This window comes from Chrysochloris asiatica, unplaced genomic scaffold (assembly GCF_000296735.1).
Source record: "Chrysochloris asiatica unplaced genomic scaffold, ChrAsi1.0 scaffold00023, whole genome shotgun sequence".
Lineage (NCBI taxonomy): Eukaryota > Metazoa > Chordata > Mammalia > Afrosoricida > Chrysochloridae > Chrysochloris > Chrysochloris asiatica.
Window position 1 is genome coordinate 18848622 of NW_006408541.1, and position 12746 is coordinate 18861367.

The 12746-nt window shown below is 44.9% G+C and overlaps 1 protein-coding gene across 1 annotated transcript in view; it reads right to left on the reverse strand.

The window, feature by feature from the left end:
- Positions 1 to 256: 256 nt before the first annotated feature.
- STK4 (serine/threonine kinase 4) overlaps positions 257 to 12746 on the reverse strand; it is a 107567-nt gene continuing 95077 nt past the window's right edge. The window contains exon 11 of the mRNA XM_006839259.1: positions 257 to 415. Within this exon, the coding sequence (XP_006839322.1) occupies positions 257 to 415 (159 nt within the window). The remainder of the gene's footprint in view (positions 416 to 12746) is intronic.

Sequence of the window (12746 nt, forward strand, 5' to 3'; positions counted from 1 at the left end):
ACAGAGTCGGAACCGAATCATAGCGACCCCATGCCAATATAAATCCTGTGAAATAGCACACTCGGCCCTTGGTATACACACATAGAGACGGCACACTGTCAAGCAGCCCTTCCCTCTGGCGCCCATTCCTGAGTTCACGCAGACGCCATAGAGAAATGACAGAGCAAAACTGCTGGCTCACAAATGCGAGCGGAGAGTAATCACAGCATTCACAGAAGGCCCGGCGTGCACACTGGGCCTCTGGCCGGGTCCTGGCTCAGAAGTTCTGCTGCCGCCGCTTCTTAGCCTCAATGGCATCCAGGATTGGCTGCCGCTTGGACTGGTATTTCTGCCGGATCTCTTCGATCTCCTGCTCCATCATGGGGTCAAGGGCCAAGAGCCTCTTCTGAAGGTCTTCCACTGTCCAGCTCTTAAGCTAGAAGAGAAGTGGAAAGTGGTCATCAAAAAGCCAATCAATGGAGACCAGCCTCCCAGGAACCCGGAGGAGGGTGGGGGGAAGGGGAGAGACGAAAAGGGTGGTGTGCTGGCACCAAGTCTGCATGGGGGCGCTGAAAAGTGCCAACTCGTTTAAATGAATGACATACCTTCAAATGAGTGACAAGCTTTTGATATGACCTCTGCCTGGAAGAGGTCTAAGTGCTAATCTACGCTTTACTGTCAGGTCCACTCTGATTCATGCCAACCTCACCTGTTGCTAAGTGCAATTGAGTTGGTTCCGAACTATAGTGACCCTGTATAGGGTTTCTGAGGAGCAGCTGGTGAGCTTGAATAGTCGAGTGCTTGTCCTATGCACCACACTAGGGCTCCTGCGCCATGTCCATGATCATCGGTATGCTGGCTGGAGGCCACGGGTCTAGTAGCCCTGTGGGTTTCTGACTTCCAGAGCTGACAGCATTCTGTTTTGATCCATAATATTTTCACGGGCCAATTCTCAGGAGATTGCCTAACCTTTATTCCTAGTCTGCCTTAGTCTAGAAGCTCCACTGAAACATGTCTACCACGTGTGACTCAGCTTTATCTGCACGCAAGTAAGACAAACTGACAGCCAAGTGGTGATAATAAGTACTTTCACTTCCCTTGTGTGTAAGTGAATTAAATATGGATTCAATGTTAGGGCACAAAAATAATAGTAACAGTATGAAAAATCGTAGTTTCCTCCTGGTCTTGTCCTACCCACGAAACGGTGAAACGGCGCCAGAGTGGGTGGAAGCTGATGGAGAATTTTAAGCTTTCTCCTGAACCCTGCCTCTTATCCCTTACTACCACTGGCTTTGCACTGTAGTATGAATGAATCATTTACGACAAACTAGCAGCATTCATCGGGCTATATTACGGTGCTTAGAGCACTCAGGTGCTAAGCGAAAGTTCTGAGGTTTGAACCCACATCTACTCCGAAGGGGTAAGTTGTGGAAGTCTGCTTCTGTAAAGATGACAGCTTAGAAACCCAATGGTGCCACCCGGCTCTGTCCCACAGGGTCACTGTGAGTCAGGGGTGACTCGGTGGCAGTGGTTTTTGTTTTAAATTATGTGCCAGGCCCACTCTAAGCATTTTTCTGAATCCTCTAGGTATGCCTCTTGGGAACACAGGTGCAATGCTGGGGAGGTGGGGGTGGCTGGAAAACAACTGCATCCCCCAGAGAACAAGTAGGGCTCAATCTATAAATGAATAATGACAGCATTTGAGTAGTGTCCTCTATGAGCCAGGCACTAAGTGCTTTAAATACATTGATTTATTTACAACTCCTAACAACCCTATGGTTTCAGTCCATTATTATCCAAGCTGCAGATGAGGAGGGTGGTAACTGACTTGTCCAAGGTCCCACGGCTAGTAAGTGGCAGTCTGGTTCAGATCCAGGCACGGTGGCTCCAGGACCCATGCTCTTTACCAGTAATGCAGTGGAGCAGACTAGTACAGCATGGTGATTAAAGCCCACGCAACCTGCATTTAAAATATGGCTCTGCTCTTGCGAAAGCGGTAAAAGTCTGATCAGTTACCAATGTCCTCAGACCTTCATCATGTACAAAATCAGGAGAGCAGCGCTTCGTCAGGTTTGCTATAGGAATTCAGTGAGATGATGGCACTAAAGATGGTGGATACAACCCTCTCCATCCACCGCAGCCTAGCATGTGCCTGGGTCTGCAGCTCCTCACCCAGAGTGTGCATTGACTCAAAGCCAGGCTGGTCGTGGCTGGCGGGGTGGGCAGTGGACAGGTGGTGGTACTTTATTTTATGAACTCACAACCAGTTTAATAGGTACAGTGTTTCTAGAACTCAGAGGATAACCTGATAACCTAAGTCTTACAAGGGGTCTGCTGTGCTCCATCTGTAACACCATCATCTCCCTCTGACCCTCCCTGAGGCCTCAACAGGGAAGTGGGTACAGAAAGGTGGGTGAAGGACCCTCCATCTGTCCACGCTGCTCATGAGGAAGAGTGGATGCGAGCGAGTGTGAGAGTGAGAATGACCTCCCTAGGAATGGCTTAGTGACCTGTCACCTCAGGAATTTTCCTTGGCCTGCTCCAGACAGGTTGACTGAGAAGAGTCAAAATGCTGCTACCAGTTCAGGATGAAAGGTTCTCTGGATGTGAGAATGATAACACTTGGCAGTATGGGGAAATGCTGGAGAGTTGGGCTGCAAAAAAATTAAAAAGGCCTTTTTCTTTCCAGGTCTCGTACCACCAAACAAGCTGGGGTTCTTGGTCCAGTGACACCCAAAGAGTGATGCCTGCCTAGTCTTTAGCATTTTTAATTCCTTCTCCAAAGACAGAATTGTGTTGTTGTTGTTGTTAAGTGCCATCGAGTCGGGTCCGACCCATAGCGACCCTGTACAGGGTTTCCGAGGGTGTTGTAAATCTTTACGGGAGTAGAAAGCCTCATCTTTCTCCCGCGGAGCGACTGGTAGTTTCGAACCGCTGACCTTAAGGTTCACAGCCCGATTCGTAACCACTACGCTACCAGAGCTCCTTAACTTAATGAAATAATGCTACTGGAGACCAAGAACTTCATCTTTGGGCTCACGGATCCTAGATCTATAGTTCCTGTGCAACCTTGGACAAGTAACTTCACTTCTTGAAGCTCAGTTTCCTCATCTAGAAAACAGAAAATACTTGTTCCTTCATCCTTGGGTTGTAATCAGGATTTGATGGGAGAACAGGTATGAAGTTCTGAACCCAGAACTTCATAGCATGTGTGGTAGATAACAAGCATGCCACGAATGATAGACATTGTTGTGGTTATTAATATCTTTGGAAAATCTCTAGTTGTAATTATCCACAAACAAGCTGTTCCTGGAAGCTCTGATCCAAGTTTGAGTCTTGGTGTGGCACTGTGGGTTAACGCAAAGTCATTTGAACCGCAACGCCAGTGGTTCAAGCTTACCAGCTGCTCCTTGGAAACCCTATGCAAGGTCGCTATTGGTTGGAACCGATTCGATGGCACTTAACAACAACAAGACCTGGCACTTTCCCACAATGCCCTTCAACTTATAGCTAATAACAAAAGAGTTTTTATTAGGCTAGCCACTCATCCATTTATCCAGTCCATCAGCTTTATAATGAGCCCTGGGAGTACAGTGGATTATGAGCTAGGCTGCTAACCACAAGGTCATTAGTTTCAATCTACCAGTCACTTCGCTGGAGAAAAACTAGGCTTTCTGCTCCTGTAAAGATTTATAGCCTTGGAAACCCTACACGGTCACTGAGTTGGAACCGACTTGGTAACACACAACCACCACTACCACCAGCTCGATCAGCTTTACTGAGGCAGAATTCACATATCATACGATTCAGTGAAAGTTTACAACTCCATAGTTGTTAGTGTATTTACAGATATGCGCAACCAGTACAGTCAATATTAGTTCTAATGACCTCAGAGAGAAAAGCCATGCCCTTTAGCTATCAGCCTTACACTGCTCAAGACACATAGGACACTTCAATGAAAACCCCAATAAAACGCACAACAATTGAACACAAAAAGCATGTGTGCTGTGAAGTTTACATGTTAGTGGGACAAGACTAACATAAACACCCACCGTAAATAATAGTAAATGATTCTTACACCAAAGGTGATAGATGCTATCTGAGTGTGTGTGTGTGTGGGGGGGGGGGGGGGGGAGTAGAGTGAAGGAAGGGGAATTACAACTTACCAGGGGGAATTGATTGTATCCATCCAATAGGATGAAGACTAATATGCAAATTGAAGAAAGGAAGTTAGTGGAATTGGCTTGCCAACTTGCTCTGCACCTTTAGGCAAGTCCCTTCCCCTCCCCAGCCCTCAGTTTCTACACTTGTGAAAAAGCAGGCTGCCTCTGATAGGTGTTTCCAGTCTCCAAGTTGCTCCTGTATGGAGAATGGATTCCCTGCATCAGAATCATTGGTGGAAGATGCAGATAGATTCCCGAGCCCCACCCAGAGCTAGCCGACCAGGCTCTGTGGGGCAAGACTAGGCTAGGAGTCTGTAGGTCACAGGTGCTGTTCAGGCGTTCCGTGTGAGACGCATGATTCAGCACTTTCCTTTTGGCTTTTCTATTACCAAAATGCTCACAACCTTATGTCTGGCAGCAAGCTGCTTCTTGATTTCTAATTTCTATGCAGTGTTGCTGCTCTTGATTCAAATCTGAGAGCAACAGCAAGCCCCTTGCTTTCTCTCAGCTACCTCCACACTAATTTACTTGCCCTGCAGCCTTGGGGGCTTAAGTTACACCTGACCTATCAGGGCACAGCCATGACTCAGTCACACCATCCTGATATGGATTTTTCTGAAAATAGCCCCAAGGGTAGCATTTCATTTTTCTGGCCCTGGGTGGCATAAGTTAATTGCACAAAATAGTGCTGTGGCCATCCTCATGAATGAGCAAATTCTCCCACGAGGCACGCAGACAAAGGAAACAGACTCGCCACCTAGGATCTCTTCCCTCTTAATGCTGTGACGCCCACACACCTATCGCTACCCCAGAAGTCCACCTCTACCCCTGAAGTCTCTGAGTTCTAGGCCAAATCCTTGGTAGCTCAGCTCCTGATTTCCTGCCACTTAACACACCTAAAGTGAACCTCTTGATCCCCAGCCTCCTTGTCTCCCAGCCTCTTCTCCCTACTCCCCAGATCCTCCACCTCAAAAATGGTACCACCATTCTTCCAGGTGCTCAGAGGCACCCCTAATTCTTCCTCCCCCTCACCACCACTCGTGCCATACCCAAACCCTCAGCAGATCTCTGCATCTAAGCTCTGAAAGACTGGTAAAACTCAAATCCACATTTCTTTCCATCTCCACTTCTAACCCCTCATTCCAAACCACCATCAATTAAACTTACATCAATGAAGCCAACCATACTGCCCTAGTACAATCCAAACAGGCTACTAAGGGCTACAAAAGCCACACCTCTCTAGCCCCTGCCTCCCCTTCAAGTTTCATCACCTACCACTTTCCCCCTTAGCTCATGATCCTCTGTTGTTGTTGTTGTTAAATGCCATTGATTTGGTTTCAACTCATAATGACCTTATAGGGTTTCCGAGGAGCAGTTGGTGGGTTTGAACCACCACCTTGCTGTTCAAATTGACCTTGTGGTCCATTACTTATCCTATAGTGCCACACCAGAACGCTAATGACTTCCCAGCCACACTTATTTCAGATCCTCACACAGACCACACTTTTTTGGCCTCAAGGGCCTCCGTCGTGAATGACTGTTCTGTCTGGATGACTCCTCCCCAATTCATCGTCACCCTTAGGTCTTAGCTCAGATGTCTGACCACTTTCTCTAGAAAGGCTGCCTCCTCACCATTATTCTCTCCATCTCATCCCCTCCACCCTTCATTTCCTTCAAAACAACCAAAGTCCTTTGTTGTTAAGTGCCGACCCCCACTCACGGCGACCCTATATAGAGCTTCAAAGGAGCAGGTGGTGGGTTTGAACTTCCGACCCTGAGGTTAGCAGTCCAGTGCTTGCCCAACAGTGCTACACCAAGACTCTCTCTTATAATTATGTTTATGTATTTTCATTTCCTTGCTTTGTGTTTGTCTCTCTTATCAGGAGGGCAGTGGCCTTATCTAGGCCAAGCATAAGACCGTTCGTTGAAGGAATGAGTAAGTGACCCTTCACTTCTAGTCACACAATAATGGAAGCCACTGAAATCAACAGAACAAGCTACGCTCAGTACCCCACAAACACCAAGGCGCTGGGTTTGGTGTTGAGAGGACGCCGTGTGGAGTAAGAGTGAGCTGGGCCTTCAATGAGCTTCTCTGCCTACAAAGGCACATGAGGCCCTCAGCATTCTTTGAAATAGATGCATGCTGGACTAACTGATACAAAGCAGGTGCCCAATGCTGGGACCGCATGTCCCTTTTTGTTTTTTATTTGGGAAAAAAGAATTTCTACTATAAGAAATGCACTTTGGAAAAAGTGAGATCATCCAAATAACAGACATGAAGAGATGAATGCCTACCCCAGAACCTTACTGCGGAAGGTGGGTACGCTAGAGAATAGATCAAGAGCTAGAACAGGTCACGGAAGGAGAAGCTAAAACAAGCCTCTACATCATGGTTATTCAGAATTTCCTGATCACTGAGAAGTTAATCAGCACATCAGTCTTGGATAAATGAAAGCTGGGCTCTGCATCTGAAAGGTAGTACTGATGTCTTACGGTTGCACTCACTCAGCAATGTCTAGTAACACCTAGAATTCACTCACCACTGCCTTTTACCCAGTCTGATGACCATTCTTATGGATGTCCGCATAAGTAAGGACAACAATATATGGGCAGATGTGTTTTCTCATAAAAGATGTGGTCTTTGGAAATGTGTTATACCTTAAGCTTTTTTTTTTAAAAAACTTTGTCTTACTATTGGATTCCACACACAGACATGGAAGAAACATGTTAATTACTTAAGCATCTGCCATGCGTTATGCATTTTACTGGCCTATTTAATCCAGGCAATATCTCTGTGTTATTGTTGTTGTTGTTAAGTACCGTGGAGTCGGTTCCAACCCATAGCGACCCTGAACAGGGTTTCCGAGGCTGTAAATCTTTACGGGAGGAGAAAGCCTCATTTTTCTCCTATGGAGCAGCTGATAGTTTCGAACTGCTGACCTTGTGGTTCGCAGCCCAATTCGTAACCACTACACCGACTCGATGGCACATAACAACAACAACAACACTACTAGAGCTCCTTTAAGGTAGGTACTATTGTTATCTTCATTTTACAGATAAGTCATGGAGGATAAGAGCAGCCAAGTGATTTACCCAAAGTGATACAGCAAGTAATTGGAAGAGATTGTAATCATTACTCGAAGGGTTTCTGGAAATGGAGTTCTACTTGTGAACAAATGTGGGGTGTCTGGAAGAATTATGAATTCAGTCGACACATTAAATCTGGCAGATGGCCCTCAGAACATGAGCGCTACCATTGGCGGTGCTGCCTAAGTCCCCTGAGCTCTCGGGGATCTCGTTTCCTCATCCTCGCCCTTCCTTCTGTAGAAATGCTGAGTGCCTGCTCCAGGCTGACACAGCTGCTGAGGTGAGGCCAGGTGCAGGCCAGTTCATTTCAGGTGGCTGAACACAATCCAAATCAGATCAAATCAAGCCAACTTTGCTGGCAGTTATACTAGGCCAAGAACAGTGTTGGGCAATGTGGGACAACATGAATATGAAAATACCTTCCAGAGGGAGCAAATGAGTCAGATGGACCTGGGTTCCCGTGGGCGCTCTGCCCTAAGTAGCTGGATGTCTTTGGACAAGTCACCTAATACGTGCCTCGGTTTCTTCATCTACTCACTAGAAGACAATGGTATCATCCCTCTAGGATGTTGAGAAGTTTAGAAGTATTAGTAAATCACCTAGTATCAGGTGAGCACAGAAAGGACTGGATAAGTGGGAGCTACCAATTTTAAATTAGTAATACAAACACAGTAAAACCATTTTATAAAGGCAAAAAATGGAATCTCCCCTTTTTTGGAAAATAGAGAAAACAGTGATATAAACACAGTGAGATCTGTGGGAGCTAGAACTGGACTAAACTGCCTTATTTTTCTGGGTCTTGCAATTGTCCAGCTCTGACAGGATGCCGTTTTGCCACTTTCCTATTGCTTTTGTAGGGGACAGGTGCAGGGCGTATATTTAAGATTTCCTTCTCTGGCAGATGTTCTGCCTCATCCAGCTTTCAGCTCCCACTATAGTAACTGCTATTGCTGTAAGAATGAGCTGGATGAGCTCACAATATGGTGCAGAACAAAAGATGGGTCTTACGTGCCCACCAACAAACATGGATAAACAAGCTACAGTACACATACACCATGGAATACCACGCAATGCGAAAGAAGAACGAGAAATCTGTGAAACACCTCACACCACGGAGGAACCTGGAACATAATGCTGAGTGAAGTCAGTCAGTCACGAAATAACAAATGTTGTATGAGACCACCGTTAAAAAGTCAAGAAAAGGTTTTCACATTAGTAGAAACATTCTTCGATAGATTAATTAAACCTATGTGCACTAACACTGATACATCTTGAAAACACAATTGTGCCTAAAAGAGCAGGTTGCAAGAGAATAAAGCATCATATCGTCTACTAGAATTGCAAAAGGACACAAAGTATCTGTTTATTATTTGTTGTGCATGTATAAAAACATGAAGAGAATGAATACAGAAATGTCACTGAAGTGCTAACTCTGGATAGTTACTCATTGCTCTCAGGTAGATTCTGACTCATAGTGACCCCCAGGACATAGCAGAACTGGCCCAGAGGGTTTCCAAGGCTGTGAACTTTATGGAAATAGACTGCCTCATCTTTCTCCATTAAGCAGCTGCTGAGTTCAAACCACTGGCCTCTCAGTCAGCAGCTGAATGCTGAATCTCTGGATATTAAGAAAATGAAATGGGAATGGGTTTCAACTGTTTAATGTTGTTTTTGTTTGTTTCTTTGCTTGTTTTTTACGTCTAAAGCAAATATGGAGTCCTGATGTGTGTCTGTGGAATCAGCACTGGACCACTAGGTCGGTTTGAACAACAAGGCTGGCAGTTCAAACCCACCAGCCACTCCTTAGAAACTCTATACAGAGTCACAATGAGTCAAAACCGACTCAACAGCACTAAACAACAACAAAACAAAAACAATTATGGTAATGGCTTTAAAAAATTATTTGATGGTTACGAGGGGTGGGAGGAAAAGGCGGGTAAATCACTAACTATAGAGCATCAACACTCAGGGAAGCAGCAGTCAAGAAATTCACCGACACACTGCATTAGGCAAATCTGCTGCACAACACCTCTTTGAAGTGTTCAAAAGCAAAGATACCACTTTCAGGACTAAGGTGTACCTGACCCAAAGCCATGGTATTTTCAATAGCATCATATGCATGTGAAAGTTGGACGATGAATAAAGAAGATCATATAAGAATTGATGCATTTGAGTTATAGTGTTGGAGGAGAATACTGAAATTGCCATGCCATGGACTGCCTGCCAGAAGAACAGACACATCTGTGTTAGAAGAAGTACAACCAGAATGCTCCTAGGAAGATAGGATGGGGAGACTTCATGTCTCATACTTTGGACATGTTATCAGGAGGACATCATACTAGGTAAAGTGGAGGGTCAGCAAAAAGACAAAGACCCCACGGAGACAGACTGGCACAGTGGCAGCAGCAATGGTCTGATGCATGACAACTGTGAGGATGGTGCAGAACTGGGCAGTGTTTCATTCTGTTGTACATATATCGCTTTGAATCAGAACCAACTCAACAGCACCTAACAAAATGTTTTATTAAAAACTGGGTAAAGAGGAAAGCAATATATATATATATATATATCTCCTGGTGTGGCACTGTAGGATCAATACTGGACTGAGAACCACAAGATACACGGTGGGTGATTCAAACCCACCAGCTGCTTCTCGGAAACCCTATATAGGGTCGCTATGAGCCAGAGTTCACTCAATGGCATCTACCAACACCAACATAAGGAGTGCGGTGGCTCTGTTGGATAAGCACTGGACTGTGAACTACAAGGTTGGTGGTTTGAGCCTACCAGCCGCTCCAGAGAGCCTACACAGGGTCACAATGAGTTAGAACCAACTCAATGGTGCTTAACAACAACGTACATACATTCTGGTGTGGCACTGTAGGGTCAGTACTAGACTGTGAACCACAAGGTCAATGGTTCAAACCAACCGGCCGCTTCTCAAAAACCCTATACAGGGTTGCTATGAGTCAGAATCAACTGGACGGCACTACTTAACAACAACAAATGTATATGTATATGTATATATATTTGTTGTTGTTAAGTAGTGCCGTCCAGTCGATTCTGACTCATAGCAACCCTGTATAGGGGTTTCCAAGATGCAGCTGGTGAGCTTGAACCACTGATGTAGTTCAAATGACTTTGCAGTCTGATCCATTAGCACACAGGGCCACACCAGAACTCCATATATATATATGGAGTAGCGTACTGGTTACAAATCAGGCTGTGTGAACTGCAAGGTCAGCAGTTTGAAACTATCAGCTGTTCCACGGGAGAAAGATGAGGCTTTCTGCTTCCGTAAAGATTTACAGCCTCGGAAACAGTGTTCAGGGTCGCTATGGGTCGGAACTGATTCTACAGCACATAACAACAAGAACTATATGTACATATGTGTGTGTGTATATATATATATATATATATATATAGTGCAGAACATACAACACACTAGTGAGGCTTCTCTTGTAAACTCTACAATGAATTCCAAAGTCCTTTTAGGCTTGTGTCCTCCAGGGCAAATACACCAAAATCCTCATGTCCCCCACATCGACCTGGGAACCTACGAAATGGGAACAGACTTCTCTCAAATAGCCTTAGCACCTCTGAAGTTCTGAATCATGACCAGGTCAATGTTGATTGCATAATTGGCCCCAGAGCCCAACAGAGGAGACCGGGTTGATGTTTCCTCACAAGCAATAACTCACAGGAATTACACTGCCAATTAGCCTATCTGGAATCAGCAGAATGAAGCTGACAAGCACATCAGATCGTACAGCAGAGCCTTCCCTGCCTCTGGTGACAAGGCCCACATTGACAACCACATCCAGGGTATAAGGTTCACACCTACTTCTAAGCTTTGTTCCAGTGCTGCCAGAAACTCTCACATCACAGGTCTACTGAGCAAAGGGTGCAATGTGATGTTTCCATAAAAGCATCAGACAGACTTCTCAAAGCTTTTAAAGAAAAGCTTCAAAACCCTACATGCTATACTTGAGCACACACAATCCTGCCTCCAATGTCACAAACACATCATCCCTTCTTGGATGGGTGAGTCAGGTCAAACCCTGTCATGGGTGATGGTTTACTATGGCCAAGAATGAGGAAAGAACACACCTTTGGGATTTAGCAAGATGAGAGGGAAGTCTGACGAAGCTAAAAAGTCAAATGAAGCCTTCACCATGCCATTCTACAGCTTCAACCCCAGCCACCAGAGCCAAAATGAGGAAAGGCACACGGATGAGTCCACAGGCTTGCAGGACCATTGACTCAGTTCCACCAAAGACACACAGCTTCTCAATGTGAACTCGTCTTGATCTAGGAGTCGATTCTGGTTTGGGGAGAGTTATCTCTAGTAGAGTACGGTTTTCAGATGATGCAGTAATTTCTCGTGAATGACTGAGAAGACAGGCAAGCATGAACACAAGGAGGCTGACACAACTGAATACAATTTGTGCGGATTAAGCAAGCACCGGATCATTTCATTTCAAAGGATCTTATTCTTTAAAGGAAGCCTTGGAAAATTTTAATGAGACATTTCCTGTGATTCAAATTATGGTCATGCCAAACTGTGCTTCCCTTAGTTCCCTACAAAGTCGTCCGAATGCTTCCTAAAGAGGAAGAAAGAGTAAGCCCGGCAATTATCAGCTGGAGATTACACTTTCATTCCCTTTTGAGTCTGTAATTACTTCATATCAATACATGGAATTCCTCTGTCATCAGAATTACCACCTAAGAAAACATGACTGTATGTATAAATATTTATCAAGAAGCCTTGAATGAACTATCAACCTTAAGCCTGGGTAAAACACAGACACTGAGCTGTAAGCAGGCATCATGGTGAAATGGCAAGAGCTCTGAGCTGGGTCTGAAGACTGGGCTCAAGCAAGCTGGAAATTGTCCATACATCCTCTGTCCACACCTACAAAGATTTCAACAGATCCTGTGCCGGTGTGTATAAATAAAGGATACAATATGATCAATGGCATAACCAAAAACGTAACATAGTGCCATAACCAAAAACATAAAACAAAAATCAAAAAGGTTTGCTTTTTGATTTTTTAATCATGAGGTTTTACTATAAAGAATCATTTGTACATTTCAAGTCATTTGTGATTTGTTGGAAATCATTCATTTTTGAAATCTTATTTTTGGCATGCTTACAATGGACTCCAGCTCTGTTCTGGCACAATACACTCTGAAAATCACAATGCACCTCTGTCATTTGTTTGTTCTATTCTACTCTGAGCATTTTAGATTGGCCTTTGGGAAGGTATTAAAGAATGACCAAACCCAGGTGGTTCTTCTGCCCTTGTAACTGGTCTTCAACAACAAGGGTCCATGAGGATCTCCATCCTCCCAAAGGTAAACAATCACAGACCTGTAAGGGACTGACTCCTTTACTCGAATTCTAAAGATGCAGCAAGTGCCTGCTGTGTGTCAGGCATTTGTGTTCGGCCCAGACTGGGGCAGAATTAGGAAGGAAGGAGAGGCACTGGTGAGTTTGGGGGAGTGTGGTTAGGG